Source organism: Neomonachus schauinslandi, chromosome 1 (assembly GCF_002201575.2).
Source record: "Neomonachus schauinslandi chromosome 1, ASM220157v2, whole genome shotgun sequence".
Lineage (NCBI taxonomy): Eukaryota > Metazoa > Chordata > Mammalia > Carnivora > Phocidae > Neomonachus > Neomonachus schauinslandi.
The window spans coordinates 3,419,612-3,446,139 of record NC_058403.1 but is presented as its reverse complement, the minus strand read 5'-3'; the positions used below and the strand labels follow the sequence as shown (position 1 = coordinate 3,446,139).

The window sequence follows — 26,528 nt, the reverse complement described above, 5'->3', positions numbered from 1 at the left end:
ATCCAGCACCACATCTATGGGAGTGGAGGAACGAGGTTTGAGGAGCACAGCGCCAGGCTCTAGTCTGTGGATATTACTTCAATCACCAGCCACATAAAGTTGGACTCTCTCCCGTCAGAAACGTGATGATGCAGCATATACAGTATTTGATGTGAATCACACACAGTAGGATTTTATCAGACTGCATGCTGGTAGCGCACAATCCTGATGCAGTTTCATGAACCCCAAGATGTGGGGTGTTCTATCTCCTCAATGGTCAGTAATTATAAACCACACTAAAGGAATAGCTGTGATGACTTCCCTAATCTCCCTACAGGAAATCTTGCAAAATTATTGTCATAAGAAGAGGCTAGCAAAGAGTATCCTGGCAAAAATGTAGGAGAAGTGTTAGAATATCAGTATTCTGATAGTTTTTTAGATGTGCTATTTGTGGATTCACCAGCTTTTTAGTTTGTAGTTTTTTTGAAATTTCTTACTCTAAAATAGTATCTGTCTTAATGCAATTTTATATTCATAATGTTCTGTGTGTTTTTGTAAAGAGGCTTGGATACCTCGTTCATAATGCATTGTTCTTAAAAAAGCCCCCTGTTTTGGGACCTAATGACCATAGATGCAGCACATGGTGCCGGACACACCAACTACAGAGACCATTCTGGGGTGAACTGGAGACACCACCCTCCAAGCGACTCTGGGGATGGAGGAGGATGACGTGAATCTGGGGAGATGGGAGACCGGGGGGGACGGGGCTCCTCCAGAATCACATGTCTTCACAGTGGTGCTGGCCGAGCCAGGGGGGGCCCAGACAGTGTGACTGTGGTCTAGGCATTAGCCCCACTGCCCACCGGAGGACCTGAGGGGTGTGCACCACAGGTCAGAGCCATGTCTGTGGGAAGCCCTGCCCCTTAACCATCTGCCAGGTCCCCCGAAATCCACACTGGGATGCTGAAGCCATGGAATGGGCAGGAGCGCCCCCTCCAGTGGTAGCTGATGGTTTCTTGCCCAAGCCCAAACTTAACTTTTTTTTAAGACTTGATTGATTGATTGATTGATTGATTGATTGATTGATTGATTGATTTGAGAGAGAGAGAGAGAGCTGGGAGGAGGAGCAGAGGGATAAGCAGACTCTGCACTGAGCATAGAGCCCGACTTGGGGCTCAATCCCATAACCCCGAGATCGTGACCTGAGCTGAAATCAAGATTCAGATGCTCAACCAATTGAGACGCCCAGGCGCCCCACCCTAAGTCTATTTACTGTGCTGTTTTGTGCACCTTGCACACAGAATTATTTTCTAGGGTCTCCGTAGCTCTCTCAAGGGAGATTGGAGAGAGAAGCTTTAGTAAGTGTTACTCTATGAGCGTGGCCAGAAGGCCCACCTCCATGAATCGTCTTCTGTGGTGTTAGGGGTGTGTGATCTCGTTCTTTATCCCAGGAGAAAACAAGGCTGAACAACCACAGCCAAATAACCTGGAGACTTCCAGCTTAAAGAACTCGCAGAGGCTCATCCATAAACAAAGGATGAGGAAGACATTTATTCATACTGTGCACTATTTAACAACTAATGAGAAAGATTAATAATGGATTAGCATCAACTGGCCAAATAACAGCATTTTGGGGATATAATCTCCTATTCCTGCTCGCTTCAGCTCAGTCTAGTAGCTCTGACTGTTTACTTTCTTCTTCTTCAAAACTAACAATTCCTGAGGGGAGAAAAGAAACATGAGTATATTCCACACTCATTTTTTCTATTTTGAAATTCTGTGTGCTAACAGATCTTTTGCAATGAATAATATTATAAATATTAAGCATTTACTGGGCAAAAAATACAATGTTAAATTTTATCTTATACAGACTTTTGTAGTTTTTCTTCGGTACCAGTGTTAGGAGTGCGTTGGACAGTTAGGAGTCAGGGCCAGGGTCCCCAACAAGAAAATATGGAGTCTGGACAGCTAAAATAAAATAGCACTGACATCTCGTTTTGCAGCTTAGACAGGAACGGACTAACATTCTGCTTTGCAGCCTTTGCAGAAGTGACTTCTGCAAAATGTCCTAAAATAAGACAACTAACCACCAAAGCATTTGTCAATATCATGGGCAAGGGGCAGTTAAGACATAAGCCCCCAGATGGCAGCAAAAAAAGACAATCAGCACATGGACATTAACCTAATAGGTAGACAGATACGTGACCAGACCCCTGATTGGCACAATTCAGCAAACCCTGACTGCTTAAGATAGCAAAACAACTCATAAAAACCCCTAAACTTAGACTCTCCGAGGGCAAATCTCTTGGGACCCCTCCCTCTCCGGGAGCTTTCTACTCTTGCTCAATAAACTTTGCTTTGCTGCCCACCACTCTCCGACTGGTCCACCTCTTCATCCTTCGAAGTGGTGTGACCAAGAACCACAGACCTAAGGGAACAAAAAATCCTGTAACAGCGGCAATAAACTAAGCAAAAGATAAATCAAAGTCAATGCTGAGAATATTCCCATGAGAGTGAGCTCAGTAACTATCTTTGCCTGCACACACTGTCCACATATGACCAGCTTTACAGACGTGAGGCAGCACTGCTCGCCCTTGCTTCAGTCAAAAGAAAGGCAAGGATTCGCTACATTCTGATGCTATCTTGAAAGTATCATGAAAGTTGGAGTTATTTTTTATTGTGAAGTAAACTCTATAACCCTCACTGCTGGCGATGAAAAGAGATGAGTAGGCTGAACCTCAGACATAATGTAGGAATCGTGTTAAAGCTTGAGTTCTTGTTACTGTCATGAAACGTTTGCCTACTAGGCCCATTGTTTACTTTAGCCCGTTTTTCGTTTAAGGCGTTCTGACATTTTGGCACCTACCCTGGGAGGTGTGAGTAGCACCATCCTCCCCTCCCGGCCCACTGCCCCGCCCTCAGAAATACTTCTGATGCTGCCGCACCTGCTCCATGCACCTTCCGGTACACCGCAGTCAGTGGTGGTCACACAGCGGGCACACGGCGGTCGAGTCACAGATTCTCCACGCACTTCCCATCAGCCCTTGGTGCCTCCAGGGCCCCCTGGTTGGGCAAGCAAGGTGTTCCCCCACCAGATGTGCTCAGGATCAGCCATAGCCTCCATGTAGGGAGCATCCGTATACCATCTAAATGCTCTGCAGATGCAGGCCTCCTCCATCCTCACAAACCTCAGGGCATTGGGGACAAACGCAGGATGCAGGGGGTACAAGCAGGAGGTCCCTCTGGCTGCTGCTGGGAACCCCTGGCATCAGCCCCTGCGCTCTCAGCCACGGGCCGCCGAGCCACCGGCGCGGGCTTCTTTGGTCACCACGACGTAGTTCGACTCACTTGCCAACAAAAGCCTAACTCTGTGTGCGCCTAACGCTTTGAGATGGAAACCTGTTTTACAGTTCCTTATTGCAGAGATTACCTTCAAAAAAAATGGGGAGTACAAATCTTCAAAAAAGATGTTTGTTCTTAATTTGCAATAGAGACAGACTAACCTGCACGGGGTCCCCAGCCTAGCAACCACCAGACCACTGGGTCCCTCACCACCAAGATACCGCCTTAAACCAGACACAAGAAACTGGGCTCCAAGAAGAAAGCCCTCTCTGACTTCCTGGGGTGCCCACAGCACTTGGAAGATTTTTCAAAGATTCTAGGAACCTGAAGCCCCAAGCAGACTGAAGGTTGAATCCCTGGCCTGTGACCCGCAGATGCAGAGGCTTCTGGATTAATGGTACACTCAAACCCACTTAAAAAGGGCTGATTCCCAGCACTGCTGGCCCCTAATCAGACTCCTGTGATTCGACCGTGGTAAAATCAGGTTAAAAAAAAAAAAAAATGAAGCCATGTTATAAATCTCTAGTGAGACTCTGCAGCCTGAGGCTGCTCTTTTGGTAAAAATGGAGATAATTAGCACGTGACAGAGAGCGAGAGGCCATGCAGGGCAGCAGGCCGTCCCCCGCACAGTCAGGGGGTTTGTCGGAGTGCCTGAGAGAGCAACAACCCCACGGCCCCATGCGAGTCCTTAGCCGGCCCCTGAGATCTCGTCCCAGTCCCCGGGGCAGCCCATGAGGCCAAGGTCAAAGACAGGAGAACCCGAGAGCCCTCCCCAGTGTGCGCCCACCTCCTCCCTGGGCCCGAGTGCGTGCTCACCCTGGTCGATGGTGTCATATCGGAAATCCTCTCGGCCCTCCTCCCTGGAGCCATCTCCATCGTCCTCCCCAGGCCTCATGGAGTCAGTCTCCCCCTCAGAAACATCTGCCAGAGCCTGGCCCTCCTCCAAGAGCTCCCCGCCACCTGACATGAAGCCACAGGAACCACTCTCACGTAGGCTGCAGGCCTGGGTCTCAGGCGGCTGCTTCCTGGCCTGTCAGTGCCCACTCCCCCCTGCTGATAGTGTGCCCGCCACCCCCTCTGGGGACCCCCCTCTCCTGCTTGAAGTCACCCAGTCCAGCCCAGATCTGGAGTGCCCAAGCCCCATCTCGGCAAGGGGTTCAGATGGGGCACGTCTACCTCCCACCGAGAAGCTACACTCTGTTCCCCAGGGTTCACAAGCTGATGGGTGACAATTGCAGAGAGTCGATGAGCATTGCTCTCCAAAGGGAAGGGAATGCCCACAAGCAGAGACCAGAGAGGGGAGGCCTGACCCTGCCATGCCTGGGGCTGTCTCCACCCCAGATCTCTCCAGCTGGAGGAACCCCAATACATTAGGACTCCTGCCCAGTGTAACCTTCTCCAACAGCCCTCAGCACCTTGGCTACTTCTCAGGAAGACCACTGGGATGGGGACGGACAGCTGCGGCTGTCACCGGGCTGCTCTCAGCCCTGGCCCAGGCTCAGGCTCACAGCCAGTCGCAGACCGAGGGGGGTGGGCTTTTAGTAGCAGTGCTTCCCAGGGGACCAACCAGGTTGTCCATCTAGCCAGTCAGTCCCTCTGCCCCTGCTCTTTCCACCCCCAGGAGGATCCGACCCCCCACATTATCCTGCACACAAAACAGGCCCAGAGTCCCAAGCCCACAAAGAGGAGGTGCCCAGTGCCAGCACCCTGGGGGCGCCCCGTACCCTCGGTCCCTGGAGCCTCTTCTGGGCCAGGCTCGTCCGTAGGTGGCTGCTCTTCGGGGAGGGTTGGGGTCCACAGAGACAGTTCTGTGATTTTGGTGGCTTTCCATTTTGGAACCACGGTCATCATTGTCGTCTCCTCCTCCTCCTCCTCTTCTCCTCTTTCCTAATTTAAGTTCAAAAATGTAAAATTACCAGCATGTGTGTAGACTTGGGGTGGAATGTTTACCCCAGGCGGGGGGAGGGGGGGACATTCGGCCACCATGACAGCACGGCTCAGTGGTCAGCCCAGTTGTCAGCTGCCCCTGGTGGGATCTCGGCTCAAAGGTGGATCTTGGAATCACTAAGACGAGGCACAGACAGGCATCACCACGTGGCACACTCATGTTCCCACTCCTGCCGTGAGCAGCTTCCGGACTTGACATTCCCAGCCTTCTGGAGCAGTTAAGAAGTGACCGAGACCGGGTGTGGCTTTCATGTGCTCAGTCACATTTTCCGGGTCTCAGATTCTTTGTGTATAATTAGCTAGCCTCCCTGGCAGGAAAGGGCTGGAGGCAGCCTAAGACGACCATATAGCATGGAAGGGCCTGAATACTAAAGCTGTAGAATCAAGGATTATGGGGGAAATGAAATCCCATGAAAGCAGAGGGAGAGTTGATCTCTCTAAATGTGGGATCTTTTGTAAGACTACAATTCCGGCAACTGAGCAGCCAGAACACGCCCATTGGGCCGAGCATGCCAGCCTAGTCCCCAGTTTTGTAACTGTCACAAATTTCCCAAGATCTGAGTATCAGTAAATGTGGGAAATGTCACTGTCACATAGAGGATGATACCTATGACAAAGAGTGACAGAGACCTACCTATTACTTCCGCTGAGTCGCTCAGAACTAGATGGCTTGGTTGCCAAATTTCTGAGCTCCATCCCCATGAAGGGTGATGCCAGTGCCCTAGAATCACCGGGGGGCTCGTGAAAACAGGGGTCGGAGCTTCTGCGTCAGGACGTCGTGGGTGGGGATGCAAGGCTGCAGGCCCCGGACCACACCTGGAGAGCCGTCGCCTCGCGTCCTCTGTGGTCTTTGTCCGATTTCTCTGCTTATCACAGCCCCGGTCGTCATCCCAGAAAGCTCAGGTGCGGCCTTAGACTAAGGCCCTCGGGTTGTGTGTAACTCCCCAGGCTTATTCCTAAACAGGAGCGGTTCTGGGGGCTTATGGCAATGGCCAGCTGCTCCCCCTGACCGCAGCTGCATGGGGGCTTCCACGGGAACAGTGACGTGATACCGCTCGGTTCCGGGAATTCGGGTCTGGACCGAGGCACGCGCACACAGGGGGATGACAGCACAAACGGTGCCAAGAGCTGGCATGACTTCCATGTGACCTGATGGGATCTGTGGGCTCAATACCCCCAGGCAGCTCTTTGGCCTACAGACAGAGGATGCTGTATGCACTCTGCCACTCACCACATCTGTTAGACAGTACTCCCCATGCTGCTCACATCCGATATCAAACACGTACTTTCCAGGGCCGATAGGCTGCGGGCAAGGAGAGACCAAGAAGGGCTTCACTCTTCACCACCCAAAGGAGCACACAAAATGCCGCGGAGATGTCACCTCCAGAAAACCTGCCCAAAGTCAGGCAGGGGGACAGCCAATGCAGATTAAAGACAGCTTTTATGAACTGATGGCCAATGGAATTACCAAGTATAGAGCCTGTTTTCTTCGTTATTTAAACTTTAGTTTTATCTTTATAAAAGTAATGTATTTATTACAAAAATTTCACTAAGTCCAGACCCACAGGCAAACGAGGTAGAGATAGAAGTGCTAATAATATTGTGACATGGGGGCACCTGGGTGGCTCAGTTGGTTAAGCGATTGCCTTCAGCTCAGGTCATGATCCCAGGGTCCTGGGATCGAGTCCCGCATCGGGCTCCCTGCTCTGCAGGGAGCCTGCTTCTCCCTCTCCCACTCCCCCTGCTTGTGTTCCCTCTCTCGCTGTGTCTCTCTCTGTCAAATAAATAAATAAAATCTTAAAAAATAATAATAATAATAATAATATTGTGACATGGTCTTGGGGCCCCTGGGTGGCTCAGTCGGTTAAGCATCTGACTCTTGATTTCGGCTCAGGTCATGATCTAAGGGTCATGAGATCGAGCCCCTTCACAGGCTCTGTGCTAGGCGTGGAGTCTGCTGGAGATTCTCTCTGCCCCTCCCCCTGCTGCCCTCTAAATAAATAAATAAATGAATGAATAAATGAGATCTTTAAAAAATGTATATTGTGGCATAGTCTTTATAGCCTTATTCCTTATTTCCAGTACATAGATTTTTCTAAATAAAAGTTTGACCGTAATTACACACACCAACTCATACTCTACTTCTACCTAGAAACATGGCATAAATGAATTCCCATATTTACCAATAGTCTTCCACAATGCCAGTTCTCAATCTGGTATTTTCTTTCACTTAAGAATTAGAGTCTATTTTACCCATCTACTATTGTTAATATTTGGCATGCCTATGCTAACCTTGGACAAAGACCACTCGGAGTCATGTCTTACGTACATTCTTGATATTTTCCTCAGGGAAGTTTTCAGAAGTGGAATTTCTTGTATACACACACACACAGTGTGTACATATATACTCACAAAATATATAGGCACACCTATTTTTTTATATATTGACCAGAATGAGGCTCCAATAATTCTCCTTCCCACAACAGCACTTAAGAGCCCCTTGTCTCCAAACAAGGGGCTCTTATTTTTCCTGGGCATTAACATTTTGCTCTATCTTTACATTTTTTAAAGATATATAAAACAGGATCTCATCATGAAGTCACATCTTTAAGCTATTAGTAGGGTTGGATTTTTTTCAACATTTTTGACCACTTAAATCACATTGATTGATGCAAATGCTTTATGTATTTATATTTAATGTTACAAATATCCTGACCCCATTGGTAATTTATCTCTTAAATTTTCTTTATGGTGTGTTCCAATCAATAAGGGATTATTTTTAGCAAGCAAAACCTGTTGGGTTTTCCTTTATATTTCTGTTTGGAAAGTCCTCTTTCCTCATTTCAAAGTTAATGAACATGAATTTTTTTCTGTGGTTTTGTTTACATTTAAACCTTCACTCCCTCTAGTGCATGTCTTCATCTCACATTGGATAACAAAGTGACTTTGTTTTTCTCCCAAATGGTTATCAAGTTGTCTGAGCACCGCTCCTTGACTTCTCCCCATCATGTCCTCATTAGTTTAAATGACGCCCTTTTCAGGAGCTAAATTACCACCGTATGCACTTGAATCTGTCCCTAGACTTTCTAATCTGCTTACAGATTTCCCCATGGAGATCAATGAAGCAGATTAGAAAGTCTAGGGACAGATTCAAGTGCATATAGTAATGCATTTATCAAAGCTTTAAAGTATGTTTTAACAACCTGTCAGCAAGGATATGAACAGGTAATTCTCTGAGGAAGATAGTCAAACCAGTAGCAAAATTGTGTAAAGATGCTGGATTTCACTAGGAATCGGGAAAATGCACATTAAAACAACAAGACATTTTTTAACCATCAGATTTGCAAAAACATTAAAGACTGGTAACATCCAACAACGTTGGAGACTATGTGACAGAGACTCTCAGAGTCTATTCACCAGAGTATGAACTGGCAGAGCCCTTTAGAGCAGTTGTGGTGATATCAATCATGATTCAAAATGTCAATATTTGTAGACTCAGCAATGGCAGTATCTAACCTATGTAAATATTCCCAAATGCGCAAAAAGAGAGACATCTCTGTGCGTATTTTTGTGGCCTGATGTACTGTGATCCTATTTATATAGTGACAGCCCCGTGCTGTCCGTAAACGTTTGCATACGTGCTGCACAGAAAGATGTGCGGAGGGTCACACGCCAAGGGGAGAAGGGAGGGCTGGAACTCAGGGGGGCAGTGGAGGGCCGAGCGTCTGGGGGCTTTACAAGTGGAACGGAAGCTGACCCTTGAACAACGCAGGTCTGAACTGCACCGGTCCACTTATATGCGGATTTTTTTTAATAAATACAGAGCAGTGCTATAAATGTGCTTTCTCTTCCTTATGATTTTCTTTCCTCTAGCTTACTGTATTATAAGAATACAGTATTTTTTTTAATTTTTTTTTAATTCTTATGTTAATCCCCATACATTACATCATTAGTTTTAGATGTAGTGTTCCATGATTCATTGTTTGTGCATAACACCCAGTGCTCCATGCAGAATAAGAATACAGTATTTAATACATATACAAAGTATGTGGCTTGCTTGGTGGTAAGAATACAGCGTATAACACCTGTAACGTACAAAGTATGTGTTAGTCGACTGTTTATGTTGTCAGTAAGGCTCCTGGTCAACAGCATGCTCTTGGTAGTTAAGTTTTGGGGGAGTCAAAGTTCTATGTGGACCTTCAACTGTGTGGGGGCGGAGGGGGGGATCAGGGGTCAGTGCCCCGACCCCTGCATTGTTCAAGGGTCAACTGTCCTTGTGTGCTGTTTGCATAGTTTTCACTAACTAGCAGAACAAAGCTCTTGTTCTCCAGGTTAGTCTACGCTCAGCTGCATTCATTGATTCTTCCCGATTAACTTTTGTCAAATTCTCTTTCCCATAATATCCCATGAGAATTTTGCTGAGAATTACATATGCAACATATAGATTTGGGGAGGATGTGCTGCTCTACAAAGACTTAAAAGTAGAATCTGTAATTAGGGAATGAATTTTATGTAAATGAAAACTGAGTTTTAAGAGAGTCTGAGGTGACTTCATTAAATTAGTTTAATATTGCCTGCATCAGCTTCTTTTTTTTAAAGATTTATTTATCTGAGAGAGAGAGAGCAGGGGGAGGGGCAGAGGGAGAGGGAGAGTCCTCAAGCAGACTCCCCACTGAGCACAGAGCCTGATGTGGGGCTCAATCTCACGACCTGAGCTGAAACCAAGAGTCAGATGCTTAATCAACTGTGCCACCCTGGCCCCCCCCCTTCTACGTCAACTTCTACCGCCTTTAATTTGCTCGGCAAACTCTTCAGGGGAAGTTTCTGGCCAACGCCGGCTCAAAGCCACGAGGAACACCAGCATGGTGGGGGCTCAATATGCAGGGCTTCTCTGCATCCCAGCAAGGCTTGGCACAGCCACAGAGCCCTCCAAACAGAAATGACCAATTGTGAGCGCTGCGGACTGGACACCTTCACGCCCAAGTCCACGCCCAGGGTGGGTGGGCTAGCCTGCAGCAAGGAAGAAGCTCGTGGGTCTCCTTTCCCAGGGCTCCAGCCCCGTGCCTCCCAGGGCAAAGAAAGTCCAAACACCCACATGCTCAACCACAGGAAATGTTTCACATCTGATCTACTCATGATGAGCAGCACATATGAGAGGCAGGATGTCCCAGTGTTATAACTACGGGATGGGTCACTGCCCGGGGAGAGGGGGGATTTCAGTGAGATGCAGAGAAAAGAACCAAGTGCCCCTCCACTCTGCCCTCTGTCGGCGTCAGAGGCTTGGGGAGAGGCACGGCTCCCCACTTTCTGTATTTGGAGGGGGTGGGAGGGTTCCCTGAGTTTTTAGTATTCTTCGTCGCCATATTAACATAGACTGGGGGAGGAGGGCGCACATCGTTTCCCACCGACTTACATTTTTGTTCAAGAACTTGCCCTGGTACCTGTGGTTCAGGTGAATGAGCTCGGCCGCACCCTCTTGCTGTCCATTCACCCAGGTACCTACGTACTTACTGCCCGTCTCTGCGTAGAAATAGGTGCCTTGCCCGTGCCTGGTTAAGACAGAGAGAACAATGCGTTTTGTTCCGATACAGTGAAAAACCTTCCAGGTTTATAAGACACATTTAAATTGAGAGGGCCCTATACTTTACTTCTCTATCTGTGCCCCATCAGAGCGCACTCCTGCTCCGTGTGCCCAGCATGGGAGGGGCATCGCCTGCTGGACAGCGACACCCGTCCTGCACATCAGCCGCTTCACACGGAAAGAGGCAGCGCTCCTGGGAGCTGTGTGTCCCCAGGAGGGTACTTCGGTGGCCTCCAGGCCCTGGGGGCTCTTGAATGAAGGACCACATATTCTCCCCGCGAGTCTGCCCCTGCCCAGTAACGTCGCATCTGGCGTGCCCACCTTAAAGCCTCGAAGGGTTTGGACTGCCTGGCAGAGCTGGCTAATGGGCTTTTGTCATGATTCGGCCCCATACTAAGACGTCGTCATATTCTCATTACATAGGTAAGTCAACAGAACAGAAGAGAGAACGCAAACCTTTGGTGAGCAAACCACTCCCCCGTGTAGGTGTCGTTATTGACGTAGTAGTAGATGCCATAACCGTGCCTTTGGTCGTCCGCCCACTCCCCTGGAAGGGACGACACAAAGCAGGCCTGGGTGAGAAGGGAGAGAGGACCTTCACCTGCTGTCTCCTCTCTCTGTGACTCCCCTCTGTCCCCCTGCCCCTCCGGCTGGATGGCGTGGCGTGGGGGTCCGGTTAAGGGAAGCTGAGCCAGGGGCTCCCCGGATGCAGGTCTGGGCAGGGGCAGGCAGGTGGGCTGCAATGAGCTGAGCGTGCCAACAGCAGGTATCACGGCTGGTCAGTGGCAGAGCAAGGATTTGAACCCGGGTTTTGTCTGCCCAGCTGTCCCGCACACTCGTTCTGCTTGCATATGTTTAGCGATCCAGCACCACCACCAAGGCTCGATGATCTCTCCTCAGCCCCTTGCCAGCAGCTCGCTCTATTCCCACTCATCACCTGGCTCCCACACAGCTTTGCAGCCCAGGCGCCCGGGGTGCCCCACCTGCACACCAGCCCCTGCCTCTGGTTGGACCCTTCCCTCACTAATTGTCCCTGCCTCCTCACCTCTGTGCCGGTTCCTGCAAATCTCCTGCTGACTTGCTGAGAAATATTGGAATTGGCAAAGATACCATAAACTGCCTGACACCTCTACCATAATGACAACAGCAAACTAGTTAGTGAATGCAGTCGATCTTTGAGGATGGATCCCTGCACCAGGAGACTTATGACGCCCTCCAGTCTTACAGCTCACACAGGAAAGAAACTTAATAGAGGTTTCTGAGGTTGACAACTCTCCTAAAAACACACATGGTATTGCTAATAACAAGTTGTTACCCTGAATGACGCTTTTCGAGACTATGAACAATTTTTTAAAAAATGAATTTTGATCAATTTTTGATCAAAGACAAAAGATAGAATTCTCTATTTTCTCTGTAGAAAGGGATATTACAAAATTGTTGTCGGACAGACATTCCATTATTAGCCAGAAAGGTAAGGAAAAGGAGTGCGGCAGGCATGTCAGTTAATTTTTTTAAACATCCATTTGTCACTTCCTCAGATTTTGTAATGTTCGTGGTATTTTAAAATTGTTTTTATTTATTTTGATTTTTTATTACAAATAAACATTCACATTTATGCCAATGTTATATTCTTTTTCTTAAATAGAGCCCCCGAAACTTGCATAAGCTCCTGGCTTACAAGAAAACTGGACCTGCTTCCGCATGAAGAGAAAGCGTACGCAGCATGCCAAGAACATGTGGATCTTCCAAGAAGTATGTGTTTACATGAGTGAACCCCATGTTCGTCGACAACAACAAACCTACAGAAGGGCACGTCTACATGTTTTCCCTATCAGTCCCACAGGTCTCAAGCACTCTGTGAGACAGACAAGCAGTGGTTCCAGGAACAGAGCCGCCCTGGGAGAGCTTGCCCTCGCCCCGGGCGGGAGGCCGACCCCCAGCCACAGAAAGAGCTGCGTGCTCAGGAAGCAGCTAACAGCCCAGAGAGAAGGAGCTGGGAACTGGTACCAGCGAAGGAAGAGGCGTGATGTGTGCCAGGAGCAGCATGAGCAAGGGTGATGGAGAACCCCCAAACTGAAATAGTCCAGCAAACACAGGGGCTCGAACCTAAAGCCGCCCTGAGGATAGAGAGAGTGTGCAGAAGTCCTGGAGGACTTGGGCTTTAAGGGGTCACTGTGTCTTGGTAAATTACCAGTTTAAAAGAAGGAGGAGGAGGAGAAGGAGGAGGAGGGCAGATGTGTAGCACGGACCGGTTTCTGAGGTGTAACTATTCCCACTGAGGCCACGGTTGAGCTGAGTACGGGGCTGGGGACAAGCAGCCCAGAACTGGCTTGTGTGAGTGCTCAGGAGCTGAGCAAGCAGGGCCCCGGGGGCCAAGACGTCCCTCGGTTTCTTCCCCCAAAAAAGACCATGACAAAACGATTCCATCCTCTTCTCTTGGCCATGACAGCTGGTCTCCAGGGCAGCATGGCAAGAAAAATGTAATATTTTGCAGAAAATTTTCAAGAAAAAAATTAAATTACAAGGGCACCTGGGTGCCTCAGTCAGTTGAGCATCTGACTCTTGATTTTGGTTTGGGTCATGATCTCAGGGTCATGGGATTGAGCCCCGTGTCCAACGAGCTCCGCTCTCAGTGGGGGTCTACTTGAGATTCTCTCTCCCTCTCCCTTTGTCCTCCCCGCCATGTTCTTTCTCTCTCTAATAAATAAATAAATGTAAAAAATAGGAAAGGAAGGAAGGAAGGATGGAAGAAAGAAAGAAAGAAAGGAAGGAAGAAAGAAAGAAAGGAAGGAAGGGAGGGAGGAAGGAAGAGAGGGAGGGAGGGAGGGGCGCCTGGGTGGCTCAGTCAGTTAAGCATCTGCCTTCAGCTCAGGTCATAATCTCAGGTTCCTGGGATCGAGTCCTGCATCGGGCTTCCCTGCTCAGCAAGGAGTCTGCTTCTCTCTCTGCCTCTGCCTCTGCCACTCCCCGCTTCTCTCTCAAATAAATAAAATCTTAAAAAAAAAAATAAGAAAAAATTAAACTGCAAAAGGCACCAAATTTTAAGCCAGTGCAGAAACTTTTTTTTAAAAGTCCCAGTTTACGGAACAAACAAGCTGTTAGAGATCCTGCGCAGCAGATGGTAACCGGGCCACAGGAAATGGTGCAGAAGTGAGGGAGCTAAGTGAGGGAAAGGTCGCCTCCTGGAGCAGGTCTTTAACAACCATGAGGCAGGTTTCCCTTTTTATACTGCATGCCACTGAGAAACTGTATTACTGTTGCTTTAAATGTGCACTTTGTTTTTTAAAGTCTTTCTACCCCTAATCCTATACTTTCTCCTCATTCTCGATCGTGTCAACAGTTTTTCAGCTACATTTCTGTTTGGGAGAAATCCCCACAGTTGGTTGCCTGGGGTCTGGGTTGGTTTTCCTCCGGGAGAGCACTGTCCCCTTACAAAGCTCTCCACGTGCATCGACCGTGCTCCTGTCCCCAGGCTTCCAGAGCTCCCAGGTCTGGAGCTCTGGGGATTAAAGACCATTTAAAATGAAATGCCCTGGGGCGCCAATCAAGCATCTGACTCTCGATTTCAGCTCAGGTCATGGTCTCTGGGTCGTGAGATCAGGCCCGAGTCAGGCTCTACACTTGGTTCGGAGTCTGCTTGGGATTCTCTCTCCCTCTCCCTCTGCCCCCTCACCCCTGCTCATGTGCATGTGCTCTCTCTCCCCCCCCCAAACAAATAAGTAAATAAATAAATCTTTAAAAAAATAAAATAAAACAAAACAAAAATAAAATGAAATGCCCTTCCAAGAAGCTCTCTTCCCACTTAAAATGAGGGTTAGTCACTGTCTGTCCTGCTGGGTCCCTCCACTGCTGGGTCAGCAAAACATGGAAGAGATGGGAACTGACATTGGTGGGGCATCACTCTGGTGGTGGTTCCTGCCAACTAGGGTCTTTGCACTGGCCACCTCCTTAGGGATGTGTAATAACTGAAACACGTTTTTTATAGGGACAGCACCCAAAAACCAGAGAGATCATGCACATTGCCCAAGGCCACACAGCAGGACGGAAACGAAAATCAGGGTTTCCCGGGCTCCAACATCATGCTTTCCTCCACAAGCACCAATGGCCAAGCATTCATGTCTTCTTCCGGCTCCTGCCACCTGAGAGCTTCCAGAAAAGCCAACTTCAAGTCATCATAGCATTTTGTCTCTCCACGGTGTCATTACTAAACATCTTCATCTTTATTTGCTCCTTGCGGCCGGTAACAGGACCAGCGCTGGAGAGGGGTGCTCCCTCTCCTTTCCCAAGCCCTCACTGACCCTCTATCCCCACATCTCACAATCTATTGAGGTGGTCCAAACGGCCCTCCAAAGTCTGGCACCCACTCACCCCTCCAACCTCATCCCCTGCTCCGCCAAGCACCCCTGCCTCCCTGCCTCTGCTCAAGTGGCCCCCAAACCAGGAGTGTGCGCTCGTCCCTGGGCTCCCCATCGGGCTCAGCTGGGAGATCAGCAATGTGCCCCCCACCTCGGGCTGAGGCTGAGCACTCTCGCTAACCTGCAGGAAACCACTCTGCGTCCCTTAAGCTGACGGTCGCCCGACACGACAGGCGAAGAATTCAGCCATGTGTTAATTTAGACTTTGTGACGGGAAGGTTGTTCACTTACTGAGCTAAAATTAACATTGTGGCTTCTGACGCCCAAGAATAAATCTCTGAGCAGCGACTACACCCTGCACCCTTTAAGGTACAAAGCCACATGGACACACAAAAACTCACAGCTACTTCCAAAGAAGGTTTACATGTTGGCTAACTTTCACGTTAAAAACTCCTTCGATCCCTTATTCTGAGTATCTTTTTTATATATTTACATGTTGTTCAGCTTGTATTAAGGTCTACACTAAAATACAACATGACAACAACGAGATTAAGTTCATAACAGTCTGAAAGGAATTAAATCAAACACTAAATTGTTTAAAGTTGATTTAAAAAGCAGATGGTGCTCCTCCTGGAATAAGCCCTCTAAGAAATATGAAACAGAGCAGAAATTCCCTTTCTAACACGACCAGCATAGGCACCCTTCCCCTGGCTCTCGGACACTGGCAGGATCTCTGGTTTAGAGTTCCTTGGTCCCACTTTCATTCAGCAACAAGGGAGGCAGCTCTGGCTTGCACCCGAAGGACACGTCCTCATCGGGAAGCGATGCCACCCAGCCGACACATACTGAGCGCTCGTCATCCATCAGGCACGGTTCCTAGTGTTCGATCCTCCCATACTGCAGACCAGAAAGCTGGGACAGTGAGCAGTGAGCCTCCCTACACGAGGTCATACCTCTTGTCACCACAGCTCCAGGGGTGCGGTCACAGGCCTCCTGGGAAATCTGATGAAAACTGGATACAGTCTTCCCAGAAAAAGTCCAGAACACAGAATCCTGCATAGTTTCTGAGGGCTCCCACCCACTCCCTGCTTGTCTCTCTTCTGCTCTGTGAGCACATCTTACCTTCATATCTTGATCCATCTGGGTATATAAAAGTGCCGTGACCATGCTTTTTATTGTTAACGTATTCTCCAATGTACCGAGCACCATTTTTAAATTTGTAGACCCCCTGAAACACATTGATTATAGACAATTCGTATCATTCCTGAATTCAGGGCTCACCACGAGAGTCTTAGCTGGAGAAAGCTACCCACCGAAGGCACCCATTCTGACCTGGCCATGTCTTTTCCCGTGTTCATAACTCCCTTCATACGTGTCCCCATTGGGCAGTCTTGCTTTCCCGTGTCCGTGTCGTTCACCTACCTCATTCCGCTCCCCCTCGTATTCCTGGGCAGAAGAGACAGGGATAATTACAGCCACCATGTATTAATCACTAAGGATGGGTTAAGCATTTTTGTAAATAGTATTTCACGGAATCCCTCCCAATCCTCAGCCCCATCTTACAGGTGAGGTAGGTAACCACACCTGAGCGATGAGGAGCATTGGTCCAAGGTGACATCCCTAGGACCTGTCACTGGTGGGAGCCTCCCTCGCTCTCTCCAACATCTGAGCTTGCAATTTATCATGATAATCCTTTACACTGTAAACAAAATCGACAAATTGTGGAAAACTCGAGGTATTCCGAATTGTGTTCTTTATGGGAACATGTGCGAAGTAATAGATGCAGGTGGAATAGGTCTCAAGCCACACAAATACCTCCCTGTGGCTTCCTCCAGTAATCCAGGACTTAAAATGCAAAAAACCACCTCTTCTTTCAAGGATCCGTGGGAGCCTGGGGCCTCCTGACAGCTTTCACCCTCAGGAGGGGCCTGTGGGAGGGGAAGCCACATGGGGGAGCTGAGGAGTAACTAGGGCTCAGTTGTCACAAGAGTCCCTAACTCCACTTAGTTAATCTCCTTATCAAGTTTAAAGTCCTTATCAAGAGACTTGAGTTTGAAACACTCATAGACTAATACGGAAATAATTATGTATCTTAAAAGTAAATCAATTAAAAAAAACCTAACACAGGCTTGTAATTCACCTACTTTCTCCCACCCTTCACAAAATAAACATTCCTCAAGCATCTAATCATGAGTGCAGGGTGCACATAATAAATAATAAAAGGGCCAAGGCACAGAGTAATGATTTGACATGGAGTTGTATCTGCAAAGATTTACTACAACACAAGCTCGGAAACACTACCAGGACTTCAGAAACAAACACCTCTGCAGTCTGCCCTTGCCTAGCACTACCTAGCTCAGAAATCCTTGCTCGGAACAGAAGGTAAAAATGTGTGACCTTACAGATTTGTTTCAGGGTTAGTCTAAATCAAAATGTATAGAAGCTACACCCCCCCCCCCAGAAGACCTCCCAATGCACCCAGTACTGAGCTGAAGTGACTGAATGGGAGGGGAACTCTTTAAAATGACCCCAGCTGTGATTTAAAGCTAAAATTATGGGCACAAAAGAGTTACAAAACACTAGGGCTACCTGAGGAGACAAATTCGAAGGCTTACTCGGCAGATGCTGTAGGTTGGGTTCCCCCAGAAGCAGACCCTGAGCAAGTGATTTTTTTAAAGTGCTCCCCGAGAATCAGTAAAGGGGGAAACAGATATGAAAGAGGAGCATGGGGGGTGTCAGGAGATGTCCCAGACTCGACCTCACTGCACAGGGGATTCTGGAGTGTAAATCACTGCAGTTTGTCCTGCTTTTTAGCACTAGCTGCTGGCTATCTGGAGAGCACGTAGATCCCAGGCTTCTGGCCCTCGGTACTGGCCGGGTGGTTCCACTTCATAGACGTGCTAGTCTTGAGCAGTAACCGGGGCAGAAGCTGGGAGATGGACACACAGAGCTCGCAAAAAGGTCAGAGCAGGCACCAACCCATCTATCACAGCGGAGGTGATAGATTTCTCAGTTAACTCTGAAACTATCTCAACTCTGTACACCATGGCTGGGGTTCCCACCTGTCAGCCAGGAAATGGTCACCCTCTGGGGCAGAGTGATTAATCTGCGGACATGTATATGCACCCGCAGAAAGCCCAGCTCACACGGCTGGATGCTGTGCAGCCGGCACCGCCTCTCTGCTCCCTAAACGGGGGGATTCCAACGACTTGGGTCAGCTCCCACAAGACTGAAGAAAGCACATGGGATTCCGGGTCTCTAGGGCAGAATCTTCTGGAAGCCTTCGCTGAGACCTCCTCAGCATCTCTTGAAGGCTGCCGCGAAGCAGCTTTCCTCCCTCCGCCTCGGTCCTGAGGCGCCAGGCTCCATGACAGAAAGGACTGCTCCGGACAGCACGGCAGGCCGAGTGACCCAGCCGACCGCGGAGAGCGCCTGGATGGGGAGTGGCAGCAGGGACGAGGAGGCTTCCAGAGGCTTTGACTCGGAAATGGTTGCCTTTAATGGGAGGCGGGATGCGGAGGGGAGGAGACGCGAGAAGGGAGGTGGCAAGAAGACGTCAGCGTTTCACCTTTCACCGCCAACTTCCAGGACGCGGCGCCTCTGGGGCCGGCGCGGTCCCTGCCCCTGGCTGGGCAGCCTCCCCCTCGCCCGGAGCGCTCACCCCAAGATCATTCTCTCCCTCCTCCTCCAACTCCTCCGAGCCCAGGTCCGACATGGCCTCGCCCCGCTCTCGGTCCTCGCCGCCACCAGCGCGTCTCTAGTCGGTAGGTCCCCGCCGCCCGCAGCGCCGCGTCCGCCGTCGCCATGGACACGCGGCCTGCCCCGCCTCCCCGCGGGCGGAGGGGTGGGGAGGCGCCGGGCGGAGCCACTGGCGGCGTTCGGGTGCTGTCATAGCAACGGGAAGGGGCGCCCCGGCCTATCACCGCCCCGGAAGAGAGGGGGCGTGGCCTGGGGCGGGAAGGGGCGGGGTGGGAAGGCGCGGGGCGGAGCCGCTGGCAGCTCTCGGTGCTATCATAGCAACGCGACGGGTACCTCGACCAGTCGCCGCCCGGGCAGAGGGAGGGGACGGGACTTGGGACGGACTTGGTACCCACTAGCTGTCTAACCTGGACCCCATGTGGCTGGCCCCGGGACCCTGCAGTCGGCTGCTGGGTGATGCTCTAACGAGGAGCCACCTTTGCACCAGGGCCAATAAAGACGTGGTGCACAGAAGACGCACAGAGACCAGCTCTGGACAGGGCTTCACCTCTGCCTGGCGCTGGGCACTGCCCCATCCGACCCGTCCCCTTGGCTTCTTGGGTCCCTCCATGGGCCCTGCCCCCTCCTCGTCACCTTCTGGGCTCTTCTGACCCTTCGGTGTTGGCAGTCCAGAGAGATACGTCCGCCGAGAGCTTTTCTCGTGTTTATAAACCTCCTGACGCAAGGAGTCAGCTCTAACCTCTTAGCAGAGGCGCGTCCACACGGATGCCCTTCAGAGTTTGACATCCCTTCTCCACCCCGAGCCTGAGTCCAGTCCCCTCTATACCCCAAGGAGGAAAGGACTTCAACTCCATGTATCGTCTACCTGCTTGTCATCTATCCACCTATCTATCATCCATCTAGCTAGCTATCAGCCCCCACAGCACCTAGAAAAGTGTTTTTCACCCAGTAGATGCTCAGCCAAGCCAGTGAAATCCAGTCCATCGGGGCCTTTATATCCCGGGTGAGATGGAAATATGGTTGAGGTCTTTCTTCATCAGTGGTACTTAAAAGAACCTCTATTTTGTATGTGTAAATAGACAAAGACCACCCAAATGAACACGCAAAGACCATTTATTCAGAGCTTGCCCTAGCAAGGAAGTCAGCCATCATCACTTGCATTTTGGCAGACTCACAGGCAGGTGGAGGGGCGGCAAAGCTTACAGTGGAAACGAGAGGGGGCTCCAGGTGTGCCCTGATTGGAGGCTATTGGCTCAGGGAAGCTGTAGGTGGTTATCTAGAAGTGGTTATCTAGATGATTGGTTAGCAATGCAAACTGAACTTTCTCTGGTTGGTCCTAAGCTGGAAGTGGGGACAAAGATTAAGGAATTGCTCAGGTATTAGTCAAGTCCTGGCCAATTGTTACAGGGGTTATTGTTTGCTCCTAGATCAATTGGTGGAGATAGCAGACTGACTTCCTACAAGTCTGACTTACAGCACACTGGCTTCCTGGACTGGTTACTGTAGATAATGGGTTGGTTTCCTAGGCTGTAGCTTATGGGTCAGAGTTTTGTTCTTCTATATGGTTTGGCCCTTGTACATTTGTATAATTACACATTTGCAAGTTACACAAATAACTGTGTTGTCTCAAATCTCAATATTGTTGGGTTTTGGGTTTTAATACCTTGAACAATAATAACCCAATCATTTTATTTCTTTAAACCTAATATTTAAGTACTCAAAAAACTGAGCTAAATGGAGGGGAAACAGGTCTTAAAGTCATCATTGTTCACTGAAAACATTACTCTCCTAGAGCTAGAATGCCCAAGTTCTAATTCTGGGTTCCGATGGCTTTGGTGACTTCAGGCAATTCACCTGCCCTCTGAACCTCGGATTCCTATTTTGTAAACTGGGGAGGATAAGCCCTTCCTATCTCAAGGAGCTGCCATGGGGATCAAAGATAATATTTTATTAATGTATTGTTATTTATTATGATAGCTACATAATGTTAACAATAAAAATATTACAAAGAAATCACATATCATTAAAAGAAATTTCCCCTCACACCCACCCCAAGATGTGTTGTTTGTTGTTGCTGTGGGGGTAGGTGGAGGAGTGGCTGAGGAAACATTTTGATCTTGCCGACAGCCTTACAGATGCCAAACCCATGAGGGGAAGCATCCACAGATCTTCCAGAGCACACATACTTTGCAGTCTTTCCCTCAGAAACAATGACATAATGGAAGATAGTGATCTTAACCAAATCTCAGGTCCAAACGCATCACTTACTGAAAAAAGAAACAATTTACAAGCAAATTAACACACAAGACCCTACAATTAGCATTATTTGTTAGTTGCAAAGAAAAAAGATTGTAAACACCAAAATTTAACAGTTTTTCTTGTGGGGAAAAGTGAGGTGTTTGGGAAAAAGATGATCATGATCTTCATTATACTTGGCAGTTGCCATATTTACCACAATTAAGCATTGGAGGCTGTTGGCGCAGGGAAGCTGTAGGTGTCTTTTTATAATAAAATGTCAAAAATATTTTATTTTATTTTTTATTGTTATGTTAATCACCATACATTACATCATTAGTTTTTGATGTAGAGTTCCATGATTCATTGTTTGTGCATAACACCCAGTGCTCCATGCAGTACGTACCCTCCTTAATATCCATCACCAGGCTAACCCATCCTCCCACCCCCCCTCCCCTCTAGAACCCTCAGTTTGTTTTTCAGAGTCCATCATCTCTCACGGTTCATCTCCCCCTCCGATTTCCCCCCCTTCATTCTTCCCCTCCTGCTATCTTCTTCTTTTTTTTTTTTTTTAACATATAATGTATTATTTGTTTCAGAGGTACAGGTCTGTGATTCAACAGTCTTATACAATTCACAGTGCTCACCATAGCACAAAGCCTCCCCAATATCTATCAGCCAGCCACCCCATCCCTCCCACCCCCCACCACTCCAGCAACCCTCAGTTTGTTTCCTGAGATTAAGAATTCCTCATATCAGTGAGGTCATATGATACATGTCTTTCTCTGATTGACTTATTTCGCTCAGCATAACACCCTCCAGTTCCATCCACTTCGTTGCAAATGGCAAGATCTCATTCCTTTTGATGGCTGCATAATATTCCATTGTATATCTATACCACATCTTCTTTATCCATTCATCTGTCGATGGACATCTTGGCTCTTTCCACAGTTTGGCTATTGTGGACATAAAATGTCAAAAATATTTTAAATGCTAGAAGTCTGGAATGGTAATTGGTAATTCAAATACATTTTCGCGGGCGCCTGGGTGGCTCAGTTGGTTAAGCGACTGCCTTCGGCTCAGGTCATGATCCTGGAGTCCCAGGATCGAGTCCCGCATCGGGCTCCCTGCTCGGCGGGGAGTCTGCTTCTCCCTCTGACCCTCCTCCCTCTCATGCTCTCTGTCTCTCATTCTCTCTGTCTCAAATAAATAAATAAAATCTAAAAAAAATGTAAATAAAAAAAATACATTTTAGCTTTTTTGCATGTGAAAATGAATGTCAGAAATTCAACATTCAGATTTGCTCTAACAATGACAGTAATCAAGTTTTGCTAAGTTCTGACTCTGTGCTGGCTGTGTTTTAAGAGTTTTATATGAATTATCTTATTAAATCCTCGCTGTCATTCCCCCACTGTATGGCTAAGGAAAGAAAGCCACAAAGAGGTAAAGTCATTGCTCGAGTTCACACAGCCAATGGGATTCAAAGCCATTACTCTTCATCATTACACTCTACTGCCTCCCAAATCTCTGATTTAAAGGAATAACTGTGGTTTTTCTGGGAGTGGCTTTAAACCATCTACCAAGCAGAGAACCACTGGCTCAATTAGCCTTAGATTGAAAAAACAAACAAACAAAACAAACAAAAACCAGAAGGGGCTTAAGCAAAGCCTGTTCAGAATCACATCCATTGGCAAGCAGCTGGGTGCCTAGCCATAGATAGCACTAGTGAATTCTAAAATTTACAACTTGATTTACATCTCATGCAAATTAGTCAGCGTTACCCCTCCCCCCAAAAATCTCTCAATCTACAGTAATTTCACTACACTGCAGGTTTAACAATTGCCCACATAAGGTAACACGGCGTAACAACAGGACCGCGTCCCTAGCCTCCCCCAGCAACACAGGACCTGATCCAAACCCCTCCGCCCAGAAGAGCTCAGATTAGGCTCCCCCCCCTCTGAGAGACCCGGGGAGTACCGGGAAGACTTCATCAGGCCAGGCTGATTCCTGGCAGCCCCGGACTCCCTGACCCCTGACTCCCAGGTGACCCCGAAGTGCCCGGAAGTCACAAAAGCAGCACTTCCAAACTCCAAAGGAAGGCCCTCAAAATGCTTCCTTAACTCGTCCTCTTCCTTTCTTCGTGGGCATGAGGGGCAAAAGGGTGAGAACACCAGCAGAAGCGGGTTTCTTCACTGGAAAAAAGGGAAGAAATCCTCTTTTACCTCTTAAAAACCTTTTCAGGGAGACACTTCCCATAATTCACCTGCAAGGTCTCCCATCATCCCCCAGCCAGCCCTTCCCATCATCCACCAGGAGGCGTTTCCCATCATCTACCAGTGAGCTCTTCCCATCACTCACCAAGAAGCTTCCCATCATCCCCCAGGAGGGATTTCCCATCAACCCCCAGCGGGGAGCTTGCGCAGATGCATCCCTCCGTGAAGGAGGGAGGGCCTCGGGTGAGTGGGGAGGGGGAGGGGGAGGGCCCGCCGTTCTGCCCAGCTCTGTTTCCCCAGCAAGAAATTATCTTCTTGCCTTTCGCAAGTAGAAATGACAGAGACCCACCTCTCTCAACCTGCCCGCCCTCCTCCAAAAAAAGAATGAGTAAAGAAAACACGGTCCAGGCTGGCCAGGCCGGCGAGGGGGCCCTTAGCCTCTACCACGGGGTTGCTCCAGAGGGGAGGAAAGGGCCTTGGAAGCACCCCCCCCCCCCCGGGGTCTGCCACCTGACTCCACACCTTTCTGACCACCTGCAAGCTGAGGGCTGTAGGCCTGGCAGTTGTCATGGCGACTAGCTGTGTCCCTGAGCCTGTCCCTTCTGAGTTCCTCAGGACCCGCTTGAAAAGGCCCTGAGAACTAGGCAGAGTCAGAAGAATGCAGACAGGCCTGTTTTGTGTTGTTTTGTTTTGTTTAAGGCTGTGGCAACTGCTCAGGTAATAAGCAGGGGCTCTCAACAAAATGAATTCAGACCCATCTTAACTATGGAAATGTCAGGCTGTTGGTTAAAATTGCCTCGGTTCCTGGCAATGTAAGGACGTACTGTATGTATACATCTATACGAACATACACGTGTAGATACAGATAAATAGGTACATAGATGTAGACGTATAAATAGACATATTAAAAACAGGAATTGCAACTTCTTTTTTTAAAATAGAGTTTAACAGCATTTAGTGGATACAAGCCAGATGCAAGGCTGGAATCCTAGCCCTGTTTTCTACTTTCTGAAGTCCCTTTGCCCGTCTTTAAAATGGAGCTATGGTCACTGCCCTCCGAGGGCTGTTGTGATGTCTACGTAAAATGTTTACAGTGAGCCTAGCACAGCGCCAAGCACACAGTGAAGGTGGGTGTAAGCTATTCACAGTTATCCTCTGTTTATCGCTCATGTAGTCCGCTGAGCACCTTCTACCAGTAGCTCTTCGGTTGATCTTCGTGATTTTCAACCATTGTTTCTTCCTGAAGGGGATCAAAGTGCCAAAGGTGGTTCAGCCAGGTCATTGCTTGTGGGGATCAGAAGTTAGTCTGTGATGAAGCCTTGCGTTCGTCAGCGCAGACGTATATGAGAGCGGGAAGAGAAGTGCAGTTCAAAGTGAAGAGTCTGAAGTTACGCCTCTCATAACTCATGGCAGCCAGCAAAGAGGAGACGACCAGCTACACACACCTACCTGCGTTATGTGGTTTAATGGAAGGATGTCAAGATGCTGTCATCAAGACGCAAAAACAAATTCTCGTCCACCCAGGCAGTGAAACCATTCAGTAATGCGGCACAGCCTGTGGGGCAGAGAGCTTAGTGGAGTCGGCCGGGGCGGAGACGAGATGTCTGGAAATCGGGCAGACGAGCATTCCATGTTGGACAGCAACTCGAGGGAAGAGCCTGCAGCTCATCCGCGCTCCCCTCTCTCACCACACAGCACAGAGTGAGTGTTCGGTCAACACGTGCTTATCAAATTGCATGTTAGACATCATTTTGCAACATAACTGTAATTTATGGAATACTTGGAAAAGAGAAAAAAGTAGAGCATATCAATTTTTTATTCCTTTTTTCGTCTGGTTTGTGATCCTGTTTTTTTATTCTTAAATCAGATTCGATTTTCCAGGGGTTCTCTCAATACATCAGTTAAGTAATTGTAGCTGAGTGTGTGCTGAGCCTCTGGGTTGTGTATTAGGGGACTCTGAGGAAATGAGAAAAATTTACAGACCCATTTGGGACAAATTCAGCATTGATGTATGATACTAAAAAAAAAAAAATCACCAAAACTCTGATCCTCTGTGGCTTCCTCTGGATCCATTATTCTAAAACGGATGTCATTCTTCCCTACTAGTGGATGTGTAAGGCTGGTTCTACTCTGATGCTACAGATGAACTTGTGGTGGCCAGTGGTGGTGGAGGGAGATGCCAAGGTCCTAGGGGCTGCACCTTCCAGGGCCTAAGGATGCATCAGGTTCTCCGAGGCAGGTGCAGGGGAGGAGCCTGCAAGCCAAGTGGCTTTTCCCAGAATAAGGCTTGCCCTGCCCAACTTGGGGGAAGGTGATGAGGATCGAATGAGATCAGGAGGATGAAATGCACTGGAAAGGCCACGTACTGTAGAAATGGAATGTGTACACTTAACTCGGGTTTTTTAAATCACTGATCACATACTGCTTGATCTGTACAAAAAATGCATGATCCCACGTGTCAGTGATGTAACATAGTAATGCGGTGAACCCACTCCCCGAAATGAAGAAGTGAACGAATAGAATCATTGTGAGGATCTGAGTGCAAAGATCTCTGTCCACACCTCAAATCCAACTGTGCAGAATTCAGCCTTGTAGGAGTTGAGGGTTCCTGGGCCAGTAGGAGGAGCAGCGAGACTAAACGCTTAATACCCCGTGTTGCCTCCTAGAATGGCGGGTCCCGTGCCGCTGTCCAGCGGAGTGACTGATTCTCCAGGATCCCTCGCCTGCTGTAAGTCATTCTTCTTCTTGGCTACTTTGGTGGGTGGAACAGCATCTCATGGTGCCTTCCCTTTGTATTTCCTGGATTGTCTGTGAGGATAAGCACTTTTCCCCACAGGCTTACCCTTCACCTGCGTTAACCGTTGGTAATTATTTAGATCATTTTTCTACAGGACACCCTCCTAGATCAGTGAATGCTGTTCTCTCTTTCTGAAACATGATTCTCGCGTTTCTCTACCTGGTGAACAGTTCTTCACCTTGAACACCTCACCCAGAGGTAACCTCCTCGGGAACGCTCTCCTACCTGCTTCGAGCCCCTGGGTACCTCCCCTTCTCTCGGCTTCTATTGCAGTCCTGGCATGCTTGTGACTTGTGTTTCCAGGTCAGCCTCCCTACGTGCCCCAGGGCCTTGGCCCCCACAGTCCAGCACAGAGCCTGACACACAGTCAAGGTTCACAT

General features: G+C 48.7%; 1 protein-coding gene across 2 annotated transcripts; it reads right to left on the bottom strand.

Moving 5' to 3' along the window:
- Positions 1-1,645: 1,645 nt before the first annotated feature.
- RSPH1 (radial spoke head component 1) lies at positions 1,646-18,919 on the bottom strand. Of its 2 annotated transcripts, XM_021679161.1 has the most exons (9): positions 18,866-18,919; positions 16,537-16,650; positions 16,327-16,432; positions 11,306-11,396; positions 10,682-10,817; positions 6,500-6,571; positions 5,046-5,208; positions 4,138-4,281; positions 1,646-1,698 (listed from the first exon to the last, which is right to left on the bottom strand). In XM_021679161.1, exons 1-9 carry the CDS (start codon positions 18,917-18,919, stop codon positions 1,646-1,648), a joined length of 933 nt encoding a protein of 310 aa, XP_021534836.1. The 2 variants fall into 2 exon arrangements, with proteins under 2 accessions (XP_021534836.1, XP_021534837.1); XM_021679162.1 differs by lacking the exon at positions 16,537-16,650.
- Positions 18,920-26,528: the final 7,609 nt, after the last annotated feature.

Coding starts and splice junctions, on each gene's coding strand:
- RSPH1 (XM_021679161.1), bottom strand. CDS start 18,919: ATGTCGGACCTGGGCTCGGAGGAGTTGGAGGAGGAGGGAGAGAATGAT. Junction 11,397..16,326: donor AGATGGATCAAGATATGAAG/GTAAGATGTGCT, acceptor CGTCCCTTCCAG/GGGAGTGGGCGGACGACCAA. Junction 5,209..6,499: donor AGTACTGTCTAACAGATGTG/GTGAGTGGCAGA, acceptor AACTTAAATTAG/GAAAGAGGAGAAGAGGAGGA.